The sequence below is a fragment of the Colossoma macropomum genome, unplaced genomic scaffold, assembly GCF_904425465.1.
Source record: "Colossoma macropomum unplaced genomic scaffold, Colossoma_macropomum, whole genome shotgun sequence".
Taxonomy (NCBI): Eukaryota; Metazoa; Chordata; class Actinopteri; order Characiformes; family Serrasalmidae; genus Colossoma; species Colossoma macropomum.
The window spans coordinates 7191512-7216148 of record NW_023494789.1 but is presented as its reverse complement, the minus strand read 5'-3'; the positions used below and the strand labels follow the sequence as shown (position 1 = coordinate 7216148).

At 39.1% G+C, this 24637-nt stretch overlaps 1 protein-coding gene across 1 annotated transcript; it reads right to left on the bottom strand.

Annotated features, from left to right (window-relative positions):
- Window positions 1–7343: 7343 nt before the first annotated feature.
- On the bottom strand, window positions 7344–22263 carry notum2 (notum pectinacetylesterase 2). The gene is made up of 13 exons (XM_036569926.1): window positions 21689–22263; window positions 17061–17132; window positions 16540–16873; window positions 15899–15951; window positions 14960–15055; window positions 14728–14788; window positions 14548–14624; window positions 13513–13612; window positions 12672–12860; window positions 12451–12551; window positions 9491–9638; window positions 9185–9232; window positions 7344–8054 (listed from the first exon to the last, which is right to left on the bottom strand). The coding sequence occupies exons 1-13, from the start codon at window positions 21828–21830 to the stop codon at window positions 7748–7750; spliced, it is 1728 nt and encodes a 575-aa protein (XP_036425819.1). The 5' UTR covers window positions 21831–22263; the 3' UTR covers window positions 7344–7747.
- Between the last annotated feature and the right edge of the window lie 2374 nt (window positions 22264–24637).

Here is a 24637-nt window from a genome sequence, read left to right as displayed (position 1 = left end):
ATAGCAAACCTAGCACTGAAGCTGGTTTGGTCCATTGCAAGGTTATACACTGTTAGACATAAAGGTATTCTGCAGGTATATTTTTTGGTTCATCAAGGTACAAACAATGTAAATGTACCCTTAAAGGTGCAGCAGTGGTTTTAAGGTACAATTGTGTACCTTCAGTAAGTTTTTCTCAGGTAAACAGTACATATTTACGTATCTTTTCAAAACCAAATGTTTTGAAACAGAACAATAAAATAAAAAAAAAAGCCTGCCGACGAGACAGCATGTGTGGAGTCAATACAACTTAGAAAATATAATTTTAGTGGATTATAGTACAATTATGGTCCCTGACTAAAGATACTGAGATGTACCCTTGAGGGTGCCACCCCAGTGACAAGAGGGGTCCTGCCCCAGTGACAGTTTTGTGCCTTTATTCTGAGAGCATCGACTAAATAAGCAGATGTCTGGTCAAGGGATGCCTTTGTACCAGTCTTTGGGTTTTTGAGCCAGAAAATGCAATGGCCTAGGGCTGCTACATTGCTGGGGACCTCCGCATCATTGGCCTACATTGACGAAAAGAGTAGATGATTATTTATTTTCTTATTGGACACATTGCTTGGTTGTCGCTGATCATGAAACCAATCAGTGTCACTGACTGAAGGTGGGCCTAAACCTTTTGATATATAAAGAGATTTGATAGACCCATGAAGACAAGGCCTGCTAAATGCGTTTGAGTGAGTTGTAGTCCAGATCAATGGCCTGGCATCCAAACGCACATGATGTAACAAACTTACAGGATGACAACAAGCATTATTCAAACTTCACCAATTTTTCATGCACCGCTTAGATGTGGCCATTTTGCTTAACATAAGATGTGTTTATTAGCTGGTTGTGTCCAGACATTCTATGACCCACAATAAGCAAAACTTCACAAAATTATAACTTTTTAAATTTTTTATATTTAAGTAACTGATTAAAACAATTAGTATAGTAATAGTAATTCACTTACATCCTCAGAAGACACATCCTCCACCAAGTTTTGACTGTGTTTTCTTTGAATACTCTTTCAATCAGATTCATCCACTAAAGAAAAGTAAAGAAGATGACTATGCTGTTGAGAAGCCTGAGGAATGAACAAGAGGCCCTTTGCACATTTCCACATTTTTTCTGCTGAAAGTAGGGGAGCATGGGGAACAACCTAACGTGGGGCACAAATTAACACAAACTTTTTACGTTGTTAAAAAAGGTCAAGCAGTGTGAGCTTCTGGCCACATTACCACATTTCCTAGCCACAGTCTCCAACCAAAATTCCGAGCAATTCGTCATTCGTTTTAAAGAAATCTGTGCCAAAGAGTGATTTCAGGGCATGTAAGTCATTTTTTCAACACAAGTTTTTTTCGGTTACTGAGCTGTTCGGGTAAATCACAAAATCCAACCTCACATTCCTTTAATCACCATCTTGTTGCCAACAATGTAGCACCATTTGGAAGAACGTAACAAGCTCACAGCAAGTATAAGCTGGGCTTAAGTAAAACCTCCATACTACAGGGTTAGCTGTAACATGGCGTTATGAAAGATGAAAAAGAGAAAACATACGGAAACAGGGAATTTGTTCTACTTTATTAGTATATTTCAGATGTTCATTTTTGTTTTTAAATAAGTACATACATCATCTAAACCGCTTATCCTTCTGGGTCGCGGTGGGATGCTGGAGCCTATCCCAGCTGTCATTGGGCGGAAGGCAGGATACACCCTGGACAGGTTGCCAGCCCATCACAGGGCAGACAGACAGACATACACATTCACACACTCACACCTAGGGGCAATTTCAGCATGTCCAATCAGCCTGACTGCATGTTTTTGGAATGTGGGAGGAAACCGGAGTACCCAGAGGAAACCCACGCAGACACGGGGAGAACATACAAACTCCACACAGAAACAACCCTGGTCGCCCGGCCGGGAATCGAACCCAGGTCATTCTTGCTGTGAGGCAACAGCGCTACCCACTGCGCCACCGTGCCGCCCTTTAAATAAGTATATTAATGAAATTGACATTAACAGTTGGTAAAGCAGTAGTTATTCAGAAACAGTGTTCCATATTTTACTTATGTGTGATGCTTTTTATTTGTTGTCTACACCAGACAAAAAATAATTCTTTCATTGTTCAACACAGTCTCGTGTCAGTTTTTGTATATAATTTGATGTGTGTGTATCTATCAATTGAACTGTCTGTCTGTCTTATAGACCTATAATACATCATGCAGTATGGTCGTAAAATATATGTTTCTTACAACATAGAATTATATTGAATTAGCTTGATAGTCTGATTAACTATCTAGCAAGTGTTAAACTAACCATCTGTCTGTTATAATTAATCCCACCCATGGGGTAAATTGTATCATTACGCTTCATGTCATTTTGGGTGGAATTGTATATGAACAGTAGGAGCGACAAACAGAGTTCAAGTGTTCATTTGTAGCAGAGATGTATATGTGGCTTGTATAAAAACACGATTATTCCAACTCATTTTTAAAGGTCTTCAACAAAAAACAGAATGTGTTTGTGTGGCTGTGCCCTGCTCTCACCCACTCACTGCAGGGTAACGCTGCTACCGCTGAAGCCATAACAACAACAATGATGACGAAAAGAGCGTGTATGGTTTACTCAAATGTTTGAGCCTGAAGAAAAAACAGCCTTATCTCAGTTTCAGTGGTTTGTCTGCTGACCATGAGCAGAGGAAAATGGGTTTGCGTAATTAACAAAAGAATAAACTTTGTCATACAGAGGAAACGAACAACTGTGTGAGCATTTCACTGCTGCAGGTTAACGTTACACCGAATGCAGTTTGTGCTTTAAAGTTGCTGCTACAGCCACTTTCAGAGGGACAGTTTTCTCCCCAAAAACTACCAGCACATGAGAGAGCGAGTTCTCAGCAAGGAGTAAATGTTCATTCACTGGAGCCGGTGGTTGTGTCTACAGTGGCACTACGGATTATGATGATAGGCTTATGATGGGCTTTCTGGCTTTTTGCCAACTAGTTTATTGTTAGCAAGCTGTTTCAACATCTCTAGCTAACATGGCTTATCTTGCGTTTTGGCCATAGTTATTTTCACTTATCCATCGATTTATCACTTAGAAGATGTTAACTAGCTCACATTACTGTACCCTCATAACTGTGAATGAATTTTTCCATGAAGCATTTATTTATTTAGTTTGAACTCCCACATTGTTGTGTGTTTGGTTGTCCAACAATTCTGGACACATCCTCGAATATCAGTCTTGGTAACTATGACAAAGATAAAGTGACACACCTTTCTGTGGTGAGCTGAAGAGATAGAAATGCCTGTATTTCTGAGGTTATTAACTGTTCATAAGGCAATAGCACCTTCGTTTCTTGCAAAAAGGTCCTATTATCCTAAAAAGCAACAACAAAAAAATGCCAACTTGAGTGCTATTTCGCTTGACTCGGAGGAGTTTATCCTCTGAGTCTGAGTCAGTAACCTTGGTCTGAGCTAGATTAAATAAAGCACCAGGTTGGTTAATCTTTGCCTTCTTGTTATTCATCGTCTACAATACATTATGTTTTAACACAGGTCCATGACAAATAGAGGACACTAAATATTCTAAATATATCATGTAAAGTTGGTGTAAGAAAAAGAATAACGGCATGAAAAACTGATTTTCGAGGTGGCAATCATTTTTTAATTGAACAGGAAAAATGAGCAACACTGGCGATTAGCTATTGTGTATAAACTGATTTGCATATTACATCAAATTTTACAATCAAATTTCCTTTTGAATAACTGGAGATGCATTTGATTACCAAGTGTAAATGCTTGCGGTTGTAACTCTTATCAGATTCACATGAACTGACAGGAGTAAATGACATGAAGTAATTGTGCGCAAGAGTTTTTTAATGAAAATCACACCTCTCTTCAGTATAGCTCTCATTGTAGTAGGGCATCAAAGCTTCACATGCAAATGATTCTCACAGTGGCATAAACCTCTGCAGAACAAGCGGTGACCATACTGGCAAACAACATCAGATTACCCTTTAATCTTTGAGAACCCCCCTCCCTAGCACCCCAGTTTTGGGTGTGCTCAGGTATACACTTGGCTGCACGTGTGCAGCTGCGGTCGGTGTGTAGGCTACACTGCTGCAAGGAAAGAAGCAGTGACAGGAAGAAGTGCACTAACCACAATCCAGGTGAGCCATGTGACCACTGAGCCATCACAAAGTGCTCTTAAAAACACAGCCGAAATCTGTACTCATGTACATATGCAGATACAGATTTTTCCAGATTTGTTTCTATTTTAAGACTAATAGTCTAAATGCAATGGCCTGTATGCAGTTACTCTCAGTGTTTCATGTAAATATTTGTGACAAGGCCCCCATAATTTTGCACCACTGGAGAGAAAAGCATCATAAATAGTAAAATGCAAATTTAGGAATGAAAGGCAAGGACAATACTACGTTTGTTTCACCTCAGTCTTATCTTTTTTCTGGAAAGGTATCAGCACTGCATATCTCAGGCACTGAAGTGACACAGGAACTCTTAAGCAGGTCGATCAAAGGAAAAAGATCAATGAAAAAAGAAGAGAAAGTACACGACCTCCTTTCTACAAACCACATTTTATCTTTTAAAAACACTTTCAGTTTGAATTTCTTTAATTACGTTTAGCTTCCATGCACACTGTGGACAATAAACTCAAAAGAGATCTAAAATATTTTAAAACATGGATTGGGTTACAGTGGTTTGCAGTCTGCACCAGTTTGCTGCTTTCCATTGTTCGTTCTGATAGTGGTAGAAATGGAAGGTCTTTGTCATTTTGAGAAATGCAGCACATTTTGATGTTCCAACCAGTAAAAAAGGTAAAAATATCTCTCCACATCTACATTTCTGAGGAACTGAAAGTGACAATGCCTGACGAAAACAAATCAAAGGGGTTTTTATGATGTTTCTGAATTGCAAACATGACTGATCATCACTTCCATGTAAAACACTGGATGTATAGGCTTCATCATGTGACTACAAAACCTAGACAATGATTCATATCACAGATGTAGCCTCTGCTCGGCTGGTCTTTCTTTAAAAGTGTGAAGCTTCCAAAAAAAAAAGGAACCTCACAGGACTTGACAGGGAACCAGTTCTTATTTGGGGAACCGACACATTGATGTGGGTATAAGCCTGTTATTTGTGTTCTCTAGGCCCCAAGCCAGGGCCACAGATTTGAATACCCATTTTTATGACTTGATAAGAAAGGAGCTGATCTTAGAACAAGTGTAAGGTAAGCCTGTTCATTCTTATTACTTCAAATGCACATTAGTCTGAACATAAACTTCACAACCAGTGTTATTACAAGACAGTGTTGTGTTGGTTTATTATTTTTAAATCTTTTTTTATACATTTTTCTTTTCACTAAATTGTATTGATTTCTTCTAAAAGCAAGCACAGAAGAAAGTGTACAGTTTAGCTGGTCAGGGATCCACTTGGGAAATAAAATAAAAGTACTACATTCAGTAGCTTCAGTCTTGTTGGAGACTGGGATGAGATGGGACTGATAAAGCTTTCAGTGCACAAGTTATTCTGAAATTAGTTATCATTATCACTATTATTACTGTTAATATTTATAATTGTTACAAATATAATGCAATATGTATAGAGAAATTCCACTGATTTTTCTAAATTCTATTATTGAGATGTAAAAAAGACATTCAGAGTGATTTGATGTGAAACGGTTTATCGTAGAGAAACCTTTTAACAGATTTTATTCACAATTGTGGTTATAGGAACCAGGGGCTAAAATGTTTACAACACAAACATGGCCATTTTATTTGCTATCCAAAATGAACATTTTTATACACGTTTCTATATGTAATGTTGATGATGGTAAAATAGTGGTAAATCTGAAAAACTAATTTTTCTTTGGGGACCACTTTGCCTTATAGTGCCCTGCATGTACATTTTCATCGTGAATGTGCTATAAAAATGTGGTTTTATGCCAAAAACTGATCTCAAAACTATTGTAAAACAATATCTCAGGTTGTATGCAGTGTATTTGTAACCATTTCATGTAATAACTTTCTGTGAGGGAGCTTTAAGAGTTGTTACTCAGTGGTCTGGTGGACCCATCGCATTATTGTTAATCAATACAGTCATGACAGTTTATGTAAAAATACCACATTTAAAATATCATAAGTGTCCAGCGTAGGGTTCTCCTTTAGAAGCTGCAGCCAGTAAGCAGCCTGTCCATATTGTCCACACTTACACACACACACACACACACACACACACACACAAACACATACACACATACTAACAGCAGGCCATGTAGGAGGAAAACAGAGTGAATAGACACTTTATTCCCCACAGGTTCACCCCAACACATAAATGTGTAGGGGGTGAACATTGTGAAGTCACTGAAAATGTGTTATTTTATATGTTCTTCACAGAAAATGAGCAAAGGCCAAATAATCTGAATAATAATAAATATTTTTTTCATTTGGTAAAAATTGAAAATGGGTCCCACAGACACCCCAACACCACACAAGGGTGAAACGTCTGGTTTCTATCATCGCCACTGTGAGCAATTCTGACTTGATAAGTTTCACTAGTACAGCACATTTCACCTTAAACCGCTCTGCATGACTTTACAGCTTAACAGTTTCATTATGTAAAAGGTTTTTGGTGGAATTCCCCCCTAAGACTTAGTCCAGTGTGACTTGAATTGTGAAAAGATATTTCTGTACATGCTGAAAACCTCTTAAACATGAAAATTTTTCCATTACTTTTTTTATTAATATTCAGCAGTCCATAAATGTGAGAGACACATGATATTTAATATAAGGTACAAAGAAATGTGCAAGAACTATATAAATATCTGTTTGTGTGGCTATAACGTTTAATACATTAGTAAATATACAGTAAATAATCATAGCTGAAAAAGTATAGGCAGATTTCATTTGAAAACAAAAAAAAAACATTTCAGGGTAGTTATCAGAATTTGAGTCACACTCTTTTCAACCAAGACAAAAATAATAAATAGATAGCAAGTCTATGTATTTATGCATGCCATTTCTATGTTGACATGCACTTGTCTAAGAACATACAGGGAAAGTATAGAGGAGTAATCAGAACTGCTTGTAGCCTTATATCTGACAACAGAGAGTGACATTCCAAGCTACTTGAAAAGATGTTGGTGCATTTTCTGAAGTTCATATATTGTTTGTTAGTTAGTAAAGATATTAATATCTGAAGTGCAGAATTACTCTTCCACAGTACAGATTTTACTTTACTGCTAAGGTTGGGACAGCTAGCTTGTATCATTCAGTCAAGTAGACCTTTTGCCTCTGTTGGCAAGGTATGTCCTGTGCAAAGAAATGTCATACAAAGGTAAAACAGTTTTGGTTCAATTAAAATGACCCCTCAATCTATTCTCCTTGTTCAAGAGTTGCAGATTATCTAGCATTAGTTATGGATTAACTGTGACTAGCTACATGTACTCATAACTCATGCTTCACTCAAGAGTCTCAGGCCAAACCCAAAACCCAATCCCTATTGGATACACAGGGTTGTGAAGACAAGCTGTTGGCACAGAAATCCAAACACACACCCACTTGTCAAACATCTCAATCCCTTTTGGAACACAACAGAATGCTGGGTGGCTGTAGGGGGTGCCACTGAGCAATCTCTACAGTATGGATAAAGTGATTTTATTTTTCTGACAATGAGAACTTGCTCCACCATCGCTTGCTAACTCCTTAGCCACCATTGCTGATCATGCCAGTGGATGTGCTACTGTCCCTCCGTGCATCTATGCCAAGCTTTTGCAGGTCCAAGCCCATGCTGGCTAGCACCTGGAGCAGGGTCATCTCCTGCTGTGTGGCCTGGTCGATCAGCGCAGGACAGGTGGGGTTGCACTGAGGCCATTGGCAGGTATCGATCAGGTGGAAGGGGCAGCCTTTCAGGGCAGTTTTGCTGTTCTTGCTGGCCTCTTGAAGGCTCCTGTCCCAGCACTGCAGGGCGCGAGACAAGGATGTGCCCTTCACCTGGAATTCCATCCAGTTACTGAAAAAGAAGCAAAGCTGGACATGAGTGATTGGGATCAGAAAGGGATAAAGAAGATATGAGCTTGATGTGAGATCTTGTAAAGCAAGATTGGTATAATATTTAGGATTCATTCTCTGGCTGTCCCAGAAATTGTAGCATCATGAATAGACTTTTTTTTTTACCACAGTCAGCTTTTTAACTTAGCTCACTAGGTAAGTAGTAGCTAATGCTAAGAAGTAGCACAACTCAGCTAAATTCCCATACTCAGCAGAAACAGCTGAGTCGGCTAATGCTGTTTTTACATGTTGGCATTGAAAAAAAAATGTTGTGTGCCTCACTGCAAAATTGGTGTAAAACAGTGCTGGTGCATGACCAAAGACACCATGCAGCCATGTAACACTGCCATGGTGATAGTGGCTGCTGAATAGGGAGCTTTGGAGGTGATTTTCATGTGTTTACGGTGAAAAAGGCATTAAGATGCAAGAACTTGCCACCTTGGGTTCATCCTGCAAGGAGAATTACATTTTCTAACATTTTCATTGTCCTTTAAAGTTAGAAATCTAGGGGACCGGCTTCCAAGTGAGAAGCGTTATAAACACCCCTTACTCCTGAGACCCCGCCACCAGCACACACACTGATAAAAAACAAATAAATAAACACAGTAAAATAAATTAACTTTGGACAAAAGCATCTGGTGAAGACATAATAACGATGCGTAGAGAAAGAAAATCAATTACTACAGCTCTTTTCTTTGAGCTGTTATCCCTGCAAACCAGTAGTGTAGTCTAAAAAAATTGCAATTGTGTTAAATTCTATTAAAAATTATTTTATCAAAAAATATTATATTGTTACAAAAATACCTAAAAGTTACAGTGACCTGTCACTTAAACCTAACCATTCCTAACATTTGCACAAATTTGAGTATTTGTGTTCATAGTGCTGGTTCAAACTGAAATCGTTTTTATGACCCCCGCAAAACCCTTATGGTCTATTCCACTGCTTTGCGTGGCTGGGCCCAGCAAGGGGGCAGCTGGCTAGGTGTGTGAAAGTGTGAGGTGGCATTCTGGTGACACCCAGAATGCGATATGATGGATGAGTGTCCAAAAACAGCAGCACGAGTTCACTGTGTGGAGCTAGGGTGTCCTTACCTTCTGGTGATCAATGTGTGAGACAGGCAGGACGGGGCAAACACAGCCCTGGAAAAAACATACAGTACAAAGCTTTCAGCACAAGTGAGAGGCAGGGCCTTGAGCATGCAGTCCTTAAGTGCACTGATCTTTGTAGAATTCCCACTAAGGCTCTAACGTCCTCAGTTAAAGGTTTATTTCACTAAGCACGCCACTATTCAGACCTGCTAAAATTGCCATTAATTATTCATTACTATATCATGCTTTTTAGTGCTTTTTTGGATGAGGTGATCCTCAGAGCAGCTTCTGTGATGGTAGGGCACTCACGTAACATCTTTGAGGGAGTTTTTCAGCTCTTTTCCCAGGTTCTGCATGTAGGTCCACTGTTGCTCAGAAAGGGACTGGCCACCCATGTAAATGTTCTCGACACGCAACTGTTCCTCATCAAAGAGCCACTGTACCACAAACAGTGGCGCTGCAAAACAATACATGGACTTTCTAAGTTGGTCTGTAGCCATTAAGGTTACTGAGTGATTGTATTTCTATCACAATAAATTATATATATGAAAAAATAATTTTTTGTCCGCCATGGTTTGAAATTCATTCAGAGATATTGTGAAAAATATATTTATCTGGGCCATCTGGGCCAAGGACCAAGGTGGGTACCATAACTGTAGCAATAACTGTGTACCATTTATGAGCTGGATCTGGCCCACACCTTTTAAAAATGCTCACTTTACATTGCATGAACCAGATCTGAACCATAGCTCTATTACAGTGTATGGGCCAGATCTGGTCCACATCCGTTAGTCCTACTGACTTTTACAGTATATGGACCACGTCTAGGCCACATCCGTTAGTCCTACTTACTTTTGTAGTATATGGGCCAGACCTGGGCTACATCCATTAGACTTACTCTTACAGTATATGGGCCAGACCTGGGGCACATCTGTTAGTCCTACTGACTTTTACAGTATATGGACCACTTCTGGGCTACATCTGTTAGTCCAACTTACTTTTATAGTATATGGGCCAGACCTGGGCTACATGTGTTAGTCTTACTCACTTTATAGTATATGGGTCAGAGCTGGGGCACACCAATTAGTTCTGCTGATTAACAGTGTGTGGGCCAGATCTGGGCCAAGGACCCAGCTGTATACTGGGCAGAACAAAGCCAAACGAATTTTGTCAACTGGGCATTTTGATATACTTCGCCCATATATTTTAAAACATTATATACTTACCATATATTTTAACGTGTACATATAGGATTCTTCTATATGAGAAGGTTTCAATATATGCCATTATCCATGCCTAATATCAAATAATCATTGGGCTAGAGGTCTGGTCCAATAAACTCAACCCCTCTCTCTCTCTCTCTCTCTCTCTCGGCTAAAGATAACAGAAGTAGTCTATATTTACATCGGAACAACAACGCACGTACCACATTTAAACTCAACTGAAACACACATGGGGAATTAATAAGAGCTGAACTGTATTTTGTCCCACTGCAGTTTCAGTTTTCAGTAGTTCAGTAGTTTTTCCCGCTTCGAGTCACTCTGTGCGCGCGCGATTTGGTTGTTAGGTCCGTTTTCGGTTTGGTTGTTAGTTCGTTTTTCGTACACAGACTCGGAGTAAAACTTAGTTAAAAACTTGGTGAGTGAGGTTTTCTTAACAATATTTAACGTCTACAAACATATATCATGATACATAATAAGTTGCTAGCACTGCACAGACGTTTTACTCAAAAAGCTCGAGTTATTCTAGCGAGTTAACCAGATAGCTAACATAGCGTTAGCTAGTTAGCGTAAATTTTACAGTTATTTGGCTAGTTCAGCTAACGTTATCAAGCTAGCTAGCGTTATACGTATGGGCGACCATAGATATACATGCCTATATGCCGCGTTGTCTGTTGTTCTCTATCTGAGGCGATACGTCTGCGCGTCCACCATGTTGGAGCGGTCAAGATCCGTTTGTGAACAAATTCACTTGTATTGGGAGACGATGAGTCTCAGGATTAAATTGGCCACAACTTCCTTATTACTCAACTGATTTTTACCAAGTTTGTTTTGTTATAATCCTCAAACAGAGATTAATCTCGGCTGAACGAACTGCTCTCAGTAGCCTTTATTTCTTTAATAACTGTATATTCAGTCTGTACCTGACGTGGGTTTAGCGCGAGCTCCGGTAAAAACACAATCAGCAAATCCATCAGTGCGTGAATCACTTCTAATCTTTATACACAGAAGGACGAAGCTAAAGTTGGCTTCTTATTTGCCAGCTTCTTGTTCGAGAAAGTGACTGCTGCACCATTTAAGGTGGAACGGGAAAATTCGAACAAGAAGCTGGCTGATGCACCTTTTAAGGTGGAACGGGAAAAAAACAAATACTACATAAGGTTAAGATCCCCTGAGTAGACTATTAAATAAGCTTAATATAAAACCAGAGGAAAAACAATCACATCAACAGGTTCGCTGCGTTCCCTCCGTTATATAATCCTATCCCGCTTTCTGAGAGCAATATTCTTAAAATATTATAATTTTGGACAGTATCTTTCTTAAACTGCCGCTCTGTAATGGTTCTGATGCAGTCCAGCAGCGTTGTTGACCGCCCCAAAATGGTGGCGCCGTCGACGTGCCTGTCTGGACCCAACGCGGCATCTAGATTTGTATATCTATGTGGGCGACAGTGTTAGTTAACGTTCGTTAACATTGGATAACATCGTTACTGAAAATATCTCGATATTAATTGCGGTTACATTTTAGGTTGAGGTAATGAAGTACGTATGTGCTGATTCTGCTTTATTTGAGTGAATGAAAATACGTGACATAAGTTCATAACGACGACTTTTGAGTGTAACGTTACATTTCCTTTATATTTAGGTTTTGTTTGACTTCATAAAGAACACTTTAAGATGATGATGAACAGTGAACATTTTTGAGAGGGTACTGTGAAAAAAAACATTAGGGGCTGGTTTTCCTGGATATGAATCTGGTCTTGGACTAAACTACAAATTCAGTGGTGTTTCACCATTTAAAAACCCATTTTGTCTAGACTTGGGCCTCATCTGGGTCTGGGAATCTGACCTGAAGAGTTTTAATAATCATCTAAAGATTCTTTATGGAGCCAAAGTGATTTTTTCTGTGGCATTTATTACAAAGAGCATGTTTTGGTTTCACTCGGCACCTTTATATTTAAGAGTGTTAGTGTGAGATTACAGCTGCCGATGCCCATATTGAAACATTTAGGACTGAAACGTAAAATTAAATGACTCTGGAAGAACTCACAGCTCAAGAAGGAGTACAGTTTGTGTCCAAAAAAGCATTGCCACTCCTCGCCTCTTTTGTAGTGTTGCCTACACTTCTCTGGAATAACTCCATTCCATAACCTGAAAGAAAGGGCAGTCATTTTACAGTTTAAACCTTGAAGTAAATATAGTAAACAAGAGCTCTGTGAACATTGTGTTGGTGCAGTGTTCAGAAAGAAATACAAGTCCATTACACCTTACCGGATCCCTTTTTTAATAGCATCAACAGGAGAGCAAGAGACGCTGTCTGGACAGTCAGGGGCCTTTGGCTGCTTGTTCTCCAGAAACCATCCAGAATCGACGAGGCCTCGGACCTGCGTGTCCGCCCCCAGCTGCTCCAGCTGACTGGCCACTTTCTCAATGTTGAGTAGCACACCTGTTCCCCCAGCACTGCAGGTAAGAGGGAACTGTTCTGATTGATCCCTTTTTTTACTCTCAAACGTAGTCGAAACTCACCCTGGCTAACACAAAACACTGACTGGCATTGTCTTTAGTGTGATACAGTGCCTTTCCTATGTAACTGTGTGCATGACTACATGTTCTTTTTTGGCACTTGCAGCAGGATGACAGAAAGTGCTACTAACCCCTGAAGAATCTTTAGAACTCTCCCTTCATGGCAGGACATACATAGATATTATGTCATTGTCCATAGCATCATGAGGCACAGTATACATCTTTATGGTAGACAACATGATGGGCTGAAAATAGAGTTCTAGTCAGTGTCACATAGTGTTATGTGTGGAGGCAGTGGTGTGGTCAAACTGGGCCAACAGGGGGTTTGGTCCATACATGGGGATAGGGTTTCATCCCTTTGACGTAATGCCTCTGCTTCTATTGTTTCCAGCAACCTGTTAAAAGATCTAAATACGTCTTGACAGCTATATTGAGTCACTTTGTCTGGCAAGCTAAAGGAGATTCAGTTCCATTTAGATATCAGCGGATGCATGCTTTGTGGTTCTCATAGTACACTGATTAGTCTGAGATGTTTATTTTTTCTTTCACTTCCTCATGTATTATTTGAAGGCCCCGAGTGAGCGCTTACCTAGTTCCAGCCAGCATCACGACCTTGGCCTGTTTTAATCCTTTTGATGCAAGGTCTTTGATCATCTCCCGAATGATCACAGATCCCATGAAGGAGTATTCTGACAAAGAACAGACACACACTGAGCTTGAATAATCTTGTAATCTTTGGATGGTGAACATTTTTAATGAAATTTAGTGCCTGTCAGAAGTGGACATCTGGCCTTTCAAATATGCAAAATAAATGAGCCTGTTTTCTTTGTTGATGTGCAATAACAGCATATTGTAAATGTTACAGTAGAGAGTTGTATAGATCTTGCCATTTTCCTTCCTTCCACTGTACAAGCAAATAACTGTTTTAAGTTATTAAAACCATAGCAGGTATTTTTTCTTACTTAATTCAAAAGTAATTCAAAAGAATGCAAGATGTTCCCAGACCAGGATTGGCACTGTATCATTGAACTTTTTTGAACAGTGTCTGCATAATTAAACAATTCAGATGTAAGTTAAGTCATTCAGAATGGTTTGACATGAAGTATGATGTTCTAGAGAAACTTACTGAGTCAAAATTGTTCATGGTGGTGGTGATAGGAACCAGATGTCTGAAGCGTTTAATGCTACTAAAAGCTACCTCACAGAAAGTTTTTACATGAAATGTAAACCTATCTTTGCAAGGCAGGTACATGAAATGGTTCCAAAAACACTGCTTGACATTGTTTTACAATAAATTTGAGAAAAGAAAAAAATAATACCTTGATGTATTTTTTAAGATTTACCACTATTTCACCATCATCAACTCTACATATGAAAATTCAAAGGATGTGTGGGTTCACTAGTCATTTTGGATAGCAATTTAGTGCGTTATTTAACTGTTAAGATGTTAACAAACATTGTAGTGAAGCCTTCCGACTTGGATGCATTGGAACCGGGGGTCATGATGTCTACAACACAAATAGGTATGTTTCTCTACAATGCTTGTAAACATCTAAACAGTTGAATTATGCACTAAATTTAGAAAATTGTGTGGAATCCTCTTTATAAAATAAAGAAAAATCACCTGTTTCTTTGCCCTGTTTGGCTTTTGCTGCTGGCTTGTTACCGCTCCACACATCACTAGAGCAGTAGGGCACGAACCTGGTCACAGATTGCACACAAAATGCAGTCAGGTGTAAAAATAAAATATGGTATGTGCTGAGTCACTCAGTTGCTGTTGCACTTTTGCAATGGAGGAACTTACACAATGTTGGCATTATACCAGTGAGGATTTTCATCAGCTTGTGCAGAAAGAATTCCAATCCCTAGAAAACATCACAGCACAAAGTGTTCAGGTTCACACACTTCCTAGTGTCTGAAAAAAGGTTTTGGCCTGAAATATATTTTTTAAAAATACATCTTAAAAAGGGATCTTAGAAGTGAGACTGTGGGCAGGAGTAGTGTTAGCACAACAGAAAGTGCTGATGGCAGCCTACCTTTCCGTGTCTGTGGCCAGTCAGCTGAGCTCATGAGGCGAGGGATATTTTTATATCTGGAATCGCAGGTCTCTTTGTTGTAGCAGCACCAACCACCTAAAAATAATTCACTAATATTAGCCGGACATCCGGTTTGACAAGGATACCCCAGTTAGGCTTTTGTTCAGGCTTTCAAAGTATGGACCACCTGCATTGGCTAGGCAGTAAATGCAGCAGCACTAGGCATGACTGATGCTGGGAAGTGTAAGTGTATTAACCCTTACAGTGCTAAATAAACTCATGAAGCACAAATTAAGCTCTCAAGGCCAGTTTTTCAGACCTAAATTAAGCCTAAGGGACTTTCCAATGGTAAATTATCATTGACACTGCAGTTTGTACAAGACAAGGATTAAACCTGCCTGGCTTAGTCGAATAAACAATTACAGAGTTTGAGTCCAAAAGTGCTCTTACATTCTAAGCGAACATTCAACGCTATAAATGTCAATTTAAGGCTATAAAACTACTTAAACCTGCTTTTGGACATCTGGATAAGAAAGATAGTTTTACTGCGTATTATATCAAGAGTTATGAAAAAAATCAAACAAAACAAAAAATAAATTATACAAAAGTGCTCTGTCCAAGCATGCCAGTGCATGTCCACAGTACAGTTCTTTTTCCCTTGTAAGAAGCATAATCGTATAGGATCTCAGCAGGGTTTCCTCCTTGTATTATTGAATTGGCAGAGTTAATCCAGCTGCATGGCAGGTTGCTTTTCCTGCCTGGTGGTGACACCGTAAATCTTATGTCTAAATACAAGTGAAGCTACACGATGTGACTCGCTCCAAAAAAGCAAAAAGAGCATGTGTCTAAGAAGATGACCACCAGTCAAAATAACGCTGAGCAGCGCATTTAAGCCTGCTGACTCTCCTTGACAAAATTAACTTCGTTTTAAATACTCACCCTCCAGAAATATCAGCCACCTCTTGCTTCCTTTGAACTCCTTTAGGTAAAACCTGTGTACCACAAATAAATATAGATGGGGTTATGAGTGGATGACCTACAGAGAACATAGCCATATCAGGACATTTTCTTAATGGTTCCTGTCTTTTACCAACAAGAAAGTATTTTGTACATTGATACGCCAGTCTGATAAAAGCTGTCAATTACAATCTGAAATTTAAATAATATCTTTAGTTCATCATTAGTTTATGTCATACACTAATAATCTAATGTGAATTGAATCTGTGTGTGCTAAAGTAGTAATGATCTGTGATAAGTTAAAATTTTATGCTGAAAATTTCCAATTTGTTAACCCCTTAAACTAAAGATCCATCAGTGGGTGTAGACTTTCTTCTTTTCGTCTGATTACTACGTAACTTATACCTTTGCTTCATAGTGGTTACTATGTAATTTATAATTGTTACTAGATAATATGTCTTAATATTAATAACTGAATAATATGTCTGAAATTGAGGATAGGGGTAAATCCAGTTAATCTATTCAGTCCAGCTTCCTTTGAGGCATAATAACGATTTATTCTTTTGACCTTTAATACAGCTTAAATCTGAGGTGAAGATGCCTTCTTGATGTTGTGGTCTCACCCAGCTGCAGTGCCGTCATTGCACATGGCCGGTGTGTTCCTAAGGAAGTGCAGCTTCATGTCTTCAGCAGGCTTGGTGGTGGATGCTCCCTGCTGTGTCCCTCCACGAGCTGCAGGAATGGTGTCTTTGCTGGAGCTGGCTGCAGCTCCTGGTCCAGGGTGCAAGTCTTCATCTGGGGCATGCTGGGCAACTTCAGCTGTCTGGGTGCTGCTGGCTTTTTTCGCCGGTTTGCCACTTGGCTTGGCATTGCGGTTATTTTGGCAAAAAATGCCTCCCAGCATAACCAGGAATATCACATGGCATAGAATCCGCATATCAAATGCAGCAGGACCTCCTTGAAGAAAAGAACCAATCAATAACTTGTAAAGATGTAATGCTTGACTTCATGAACAAGTTCCTCCTCAAGTAACTTTACTCCTCAATTTACTGTACTTAATAATAGACATAAAGACCATAAAGAACTTGAAAACAACAGAACTATCTGGTTTTCAAAGTACAGGTTTGCAGCAAAAGGAACATACCCCTTGGAAGCAGTCGGTCCTGGTCACCTTGATCTCTGGAGGAATCTTCTCTACAGCAGACCACCGCGGTCGCTACGGAAGAGGCACTTACTGAATTGATGGTTTTTGAAGAGTCCTGAGTTGATCTTGGACTATGGATGTGCTCAGTGCTAGGCTTTATAGTGCCACCATATGGATTGCATTTCCCAGCATCCCCTTTGAGCCAGTGCCAGCTCAGGGCTGTAACTGATGACCCACCAAGGCTGGACGTCTGATGCCGAGAAGAAAAGATAACAGGCACTCTACCAACCATATTTCAAAGACTACTCCTCCCCACCTAACTGGGTCCCATAACAACCCCTCCCTCGCTAAAGGCTTAGCTCAGCTTTGATTTAAACACCTACATGGCTGAAATACCTGCGCAGCCCTTCAGATACATGGTATGCAACAGGTCAGTGGGTCCTGCTAGCTCCAGTGAGAAACAGCAGTGCCTAGCACACCACACAGTTGGCCAGAAGTCTTTATATACTGGTGATCAACAGTTAACAAGTTTGCTGGATGTCTGTCAATTTTTTACTTTTATGTTTTGCAACAGTAGTAAAATAATAGTGATAATAATGCAAGGTAAAACCATTCCTTCATGCTTCTTCAAAGGTTCTCCCGACAACTAACAGGAAGAAGCTAAAGAAAATCAGAATGTTTCTAATTGAGCACTTTTTTAACTACTGAAGTGTTAAAGAAACATTTTTTTGCAGCTTGAAATTGGAAATTTGTCATTAGTATATTTTCTAAGACTCAAAGAAGGTCTTGTTGTTTCATATCTAGAAACATCTTCATAAACTAACACACTTCAATTAAAAGCAATATAAATTGTCCTTAATTACAAACAACCATGCTTAAATTATCTTAATGCATTCATCAATCATATATATTATGAACACACCCCAAGTTAACTAATTATTAACTACCCCTGCAGAAAGTGTAAGTTTCTCAAATAGGAAAATTTAAGTGGATTTATAATTAAAATAACTGAAAGGTGAATTCAGATTAATTTGAAAATAATACACATTCTGTTAGGGCAGTTTATGTGGAAAACAGTTCCATTCAAATATTCATATAGAACTCTCATAATATTTCATGATTAATATCTATAATTAGAGTCTCATGAGTCATTTATGAGTCCCATGAAACAAAAGAACCAGTGTATATTTTACCTTAGGCTGAATGGCACAGGTTGGAGCTGGCTTCAGAACAGGGAGTTTGACAGCAAGGAGGAGTATTTGAAACTGATCTAGGATAGCTTTAAGCTGACGTAGTGATCAGCGAAAGACATCATGGGTCTGGCCTCTAAAATTCTCATCAATGAAATGTACACCATCCTAACATGTCAATCAAAAGCCATTAATGAGCATCTAGTGCTGAGGCACGCTCAGCGGAGTGAACACACATGCACACAGGGACACACAGAGGAGGTCACCCCACACACGACACTCTTCCAACCACACAAGCCAGCAGTTTCATAGAAAAGAACGTAGAATGCTCACAGTTGCCAAAATGGATCATAACATTTTGGGTCTGGATGATATTGTCTATGTTTTCAACAATAGAGCAGATTAAAGAGCCGTTCAGTCGACACTGGAATCAAACAGAAACTAAGAAAGCCACTGTATTCACTTTATCTTGATGAACTAATCTTAATTTCAGATTTCTAAGATCCTGGTTTTCCCCAAATAGAAAGTGAATTAAACATTGACTTTTAAATTTTGTAACACTTTTTCTCCTCTTTCAAACGTGGTCAGAAAGCTGGGGCGTAGCTGATGTTCTTACCCGCTTTTCTTGGCTTCTCAAATCTTTTCATTTAGTCATTACAGAAGTAACTGTTTGCTGACTATAGTTTACACTGCAACCCTAAATGAAGTGTTTCATATGGAAACGTGCCTGTATACCGCATATAAAGATTTTTCTCCTGTGTTTTCATACAAGATAAGAGTCTGAACCATGAGGAAAATAAATTTCTCACCAAGATATGAGGTATACCTTGGGACAGATTAATGTTGTCCATTTCTTAACTTTTACAGGAGCCACTTTTAGACATAAGATATTTTTAAGTTTTATTATGTTTATGAAATGTTATTTTTACCATGTTAAGATCTCTGGGTGCTTTAAAGTGTTGCCAGAAAATATTTCACATAGGTGAAAATATTTCAGTAAAGAAATGTCTAAACAAGTCATCCAATGACATTGCTTTTTAAATTTGATCTACTGAGCTTAAAAAGCTTTTCATTCTTTCTCTATTCAAAAGCATGCAAACCTCCTTCTGTCTTCCCAGAAATCACTGCAACAATCTGTTAAGCAGACCTCAAAACGCTTAAAAACTGAGAAAAAAATGGTGTAAATCCTTCATACTTTTTTTTCAAAACAAGCCAGAATGTTTAGAAAAAATGCGTTTAGATGGCATTGATGGTCTTTTATGTCTTTGATATCTGCTTCAACAGATTTTTGCAGAAGCTGGCAAGACACGGCAGCTCTTCGGATCAATAGGCAAGCCTTCATTCTGGACCTGAAACACCTACGCGTTCGCAGTTCTAGGATGACACAGACAGATCAGATGCCCACAATGCCTCATTTGGTCAAAGGGGAATACAGTGACAAGAGTCTTAACTATGCAGTGCACAGCTTTTAAAGTCAGGTTATAAATGTTTTCTTCAGAATGAACTGGTCATGGAAGCATCATCTTGGATTTGTTCCTCTGAACTGCAACATGTTCCTTATATCTGAGTGCTATGGTCTTTAGTGCCTCATTTGGTCAAAGGAGAATGCAATAGCAGCCTACAGTGCAGTTAATACCTTAAAGCCCCTTTTCTGTGTTTCTCAAAGTGAATTTTTTGTGGAAGTAAAACCTAATCATGAATTCGTCAAATTTCCTGTATTTGGTCAAAGGGGAATACAAGAGGCAACGGCATTACTTATGTGCAGTGCACACCTACAATCTTAAAACACAAAGGTGCCACCAAAGGCTCTTTAAGTGGTGCCACAGAAGAACCACTTTGGTTTACCTAAAAAAAACATGTTAGAAAAAGAGATTTGTGAGCATGAAGAACTTCTTTGTCACGTTCACACATCTCGTTTTAAAAGATGTTTTTCTAAGAAATGTCCTTTGAAAGTGCCCCAGTCAGGATAATTTGAGTATTGAGTAATTTATCTTTGGATGTTTAAGGCACTACACTCTTAAAAATAAGTTCTTAAGAGAACTTTTTAATGAGATGTGTGAGTGTGAATAACCTTTTGAAAGTTATATAGAACTCGCATTGAAATAAGGGAACCAGGGATAACTTTTACATGACATCATGCAAAAATCATGCACCTTTACTTTAAGATTGTAGTGCCTTAAATAAAACTGTGGTGTTTTAAAAGCTGATGTGTTTTGTGAAATGGTCGTGGACCAAAGTATTTGTGCTTTCCGAACAGATTGCAGCATGATCATTATGTCTGGGAGTTATTTCTGAAGTTATTAATTTTTTATGTTACGGAAGAGTTATTTTATGCATACAATTACACTGATATGCATCGGTTTACACGTATTTTAGCACTCCAAATCATTCTGAATGATTATTTAACTGGAGATAGAATGATTCTCTTTGGTTTGGAATGTGCCTTCTAGAATGCCTCCCAAGGTCATCTGCTGACACAGAGGAGGTGGGTTGTGGCACTTGACAAGCACTTTGTCTACGGTGCTGTGTATGGATGTCATCACCACACTAGAAGCTCAAGGCAGGCAAGCACATTGCTCAGCTGACATCCATCAAAGCATGCCACACTGCTAGGAATTGTAATACATTGGATTTTCAGCACTCCATAATGCGAGAAGGTCATGATCAACAACTAAACGTGACACATAGAACTTAAACCTCCACAATTTACTCACCAGACACATGACAAGGCCATTTAATGCATGGAGATCACTTGAAACAGCTGGGTGAAATGAGTGAAATGAGCAATGTGAAGGATAGCATAATCTGAAAATCTGTGATAGTCATGGTTGTCACCAGTGCTCATCTGTGGTCATTACGAGAGAAATATAAACACAGTGGAGAAGGTGATTAGCCCGTTCACAGACCACCTGCAATAGGAGGCATGATAATGTTTGCTGAGAGTCATAGCATGGGTATGGATGTCAATCTTTGGAGCTGACATCCAAGGCTTTGGAGTACTGGTGCAAAGCACAAGATGGCCACTAAAGAAGACTAACAGGTGGCGTGGCTGCTTAGGGCCAAACCAAAGTCTGGCATTATGGTGGATGACATACTAACCTTCTGTAAACCGCCAAGCAGTCAGTGGATTGATGGTCTGGCAAGTTCAGTGCAACTCAAAAGTGATATAACACCCAAAGAAAACGAGTGGCATGATGCTGAGGCTCTACTGCAAGTGCAGGGCTGAGAGGAGGGGTATTTGCAGATAATCTCCTTCAGCGTTGCTTATGCATCAGTGTTGTGACAGCTTTGTAGGAATGCAATACACTTGTTTGCACCCAATAATATGATCCTTGGCTGATCTTTGATGATCAGCGCAGTTAGAATGTTCATGCAAGGAGATCTACTCTCATACCATTCTCACTTCAAAGCACAAGAGATGGAGCTCAGCAGTCCTACCTGCATGTGTCCGGACACCCGTTTCAGGCCACAGTGAGATCCATCTGCTGGGGTCTGTGATGATCACCAGTTGCCTAACTGGGCCATGGGGGGCCTCGTCAAATGCTTGGCCGAATAGCTCCAAGAGCCTGCTGAGGCTCATGACAGAGGCAAGTAGCTACGTGGCCTTGGAGTCATGTTGTAGTGGCCACCCTCGCTGTCATGGCCAGTGATTGATGGCTGCTGGGGTCATGTCGCTCTCAGGCACCTCATATAAGCTGCCCCAGCTGATCCGTAAATGCGCCCGCCGGAGGTGCCAACACAACTGCTGGCTCCCTGAACGGCGAGATGACTCAGAAAGACAAACATCTATACATCTACTCATGTGGTCACCTGTTCCAAATTACACTTACATTACATGTGAATTTTACTGTCATGTTTGTGAGTGATGGAGCTATAGCATAACAATGGAACAGGCAAGAGCTAATTGTACTTTTAAATGCACAGACAGTAACAGATGATTGCATTTAGATTGGAATCACCAATTTTGAAGTCACCAGTTAAGTATTGGTTGGAGTTAAAACGGTAACGAGTAATCAACATACTGTATGGCGAACTCAAGCTGAAAATTACTATCTCAGCCAAATATGAAGATAAAATATGATTTTCTGGCCAGTGGCTGATGTCCTGAATTCATTAAATATGTAAATAAATCTTAAATTCATAGTAAAAGTAGGGACTGTCAATGGAATCTCAAATCTTCTTACTCTTCTGGGCCCAGTTCACCAAAAGTGTCTTAGTGTTAAGATCATCTCACTTGGTAGAGAGAGTGTTGAGTGTGATGCTCACTCTGTGACATAAAAATCGTCTTTGTGCTAAGATGCTTTTGGGAAACCCAGCTGTGAATAGTATCAGACAGATGCCTGTGTCTAGATATGTTACTAAAATTGAGCAATTGGTATGGTGATTTTGACTATGTCAACTGTGTGACAAGACTACCATGTTTAGTTCTAGTACATACATGAATTCAGAAATGGTAAAACTGGGTAAAATGGTAAAACTTTCTATGGAAACTTGAGATTGCTTTGCGGAGGTCAAATTTCTATTTATGGACAATGCTCTGCTGTTCATCTCATGTGTCTCTTCATGTACTGGCCCAGATATGATAACGTTCAGAGGTTCTTTATGACGTGAAATACAGACTGCGTTCTGCTAAAGGCTCGGAGCTTCTCAGAAACTTCAGGCCAGCACCTCATAGCAGGTCACTAGTTCATTACAAATTTATTTCTACCTGACAGACTGCATTTAAATTAGGGTACAGTACTTTGTCCTTTAGGCTGTGGCAGTTCACTATATGAAAGACAATATGGACATATACAGCACTGTGCAAAAGTCAGAGACCCTACATGTATTTAATTTCCATTTATTCATATTTCAGTGTGAGGAAAAAAGGCAGAAAACATATTTAACCTTACATAGATGCCTCAACAACTGAATATAATACCAGATTTTTCAGTATTTAGTGTGTCCACCTGTTGGCTTTATTGCACCTTCCATTCGTTTCACTTGCTATCAGTTCTTTAAAGAAATCTGCATGGATATTTCTCCATAACTCTAAAGTTCAGTCTTAGAAGTTGGGTGCATTTTCTGCATTTCATGATTCAGAATTTTCAAAATTAAAGAGAAAGTAAAGCTTTATTTCCTCCTCTCTCACAAAGATTAACTCTTTAAATACTGTTTATCTGATAGGGACAGTTTTGGTGGTCTAGCAGGTCTTGCATGGTTGTTAGGAGTCTCAGTTTATCTATACCTTTTAATACTTACCGAACTCCAGTTTTGGAAACTCACCTTTTTCACTTATTTTTACCTTCTTTATGCAAGTGGATCACCTCATATTTAAAATCCAGAAGTGTGTTCTTAAAAATGAATAACTTAAAGGCTGTTCTGACTTAAATAAGTGAACTGTGGTCTCTGACTTTTGCACAGTAGTGTAAACATATGAAAAAAATTATAAAAAAAATTGAATAACATTAATACTTTTCACATTGAACGCATTTAGATGCCTGTTTTAGTGCCAAAACCCAAAGTATTTTTTTAAATTGTAATTGTCAAGAATCCTTTTCCCTGAAGAAACAGCATATAGTCAGTTATTACCAGCAAATAGTTTCATTTACAGCACAAATATTTAAAATGTAGCACATTGTCTGGATGTATTTGTATTGTATAATTTTCTGTGAATTATAGGCAGCAAAACTGAATTATGAAAAATGAAGAAGCACTTTCTTCTCCATTGCTAACTTGACTGGTCACAGTGCGAGTTTGAGAGATTAAGCCCCTGATTGACGGTCACACTAGCGGATGCCAAGAAACAAAATGATCTGCATCCGAAAGTTTTTATGAGAGGTGTGGATTTATATTATCACTCCTTGCAAAATTTATGGCGAAGATTTTTCACAGACGCAGTATCATGCCAGTTTGAATTTTTTATAGCTCTTTTTATATTCTTGTTGCTGATTTCCTGGTCGATATATGAGTGGATTCTTCTGAGAGGTGAATTTAGGCAAAGGTGTGTACTGCTACAGACCCCAAAGAATAGTTGGACATACTGCCACAGTGATACTATTGGGTTGGTACTTTGAAATGAGCCATATGTCCAAATCCCCAAGGTCACATATGTTCCTCTGTGCTTCCTGCTTTTTTAAAGGCTTGCATCATGAAGATGTCAGTACTTATTATTTTGACTCTGTGGGTCAACTTTATATTGTACATTTTACTCACCTGTGAGTGCATCTTGGATATAAACCTACTTGATTGAGTTGAATATCCAGCTCTTTCATGTGCATGGCCAGCAATTTGTTGCTTGTAATGCTGTCCCGGCTGCATAATTAAAAACAATTAAAATTTACCCATTCAGTGCATCTAAAATAATTAGTTATCAGTTTGAATTAAGATAAAGCATATTCTGCTTCT

Excerpts from the sequence above, each read along its gene's own strand:
- notum2 (XM_036569926.1), bottom strand. The coding sequence starts at position 21,830 with ATGAGCCTCAGCAGGCTCTTGGAGCTATTCGGCCAAGCATTTGACGAG. Across the intron at positions 14,789-14,959 it reads CTGGCCACAGACACGGAAAG|GGATTGGAATTCTTTCTGCA; the intron begins GTAGGCTGCCAT and ends GATGTTTTCTAG. Across the intron at positions 12,552-12,671 it reads GCTATTAAAAAAGGGATCCG|GTTATGGAATGGAGTTATTC; the intron begins GTAAGGTGTAAT and ends CCTTTCTTTCAG.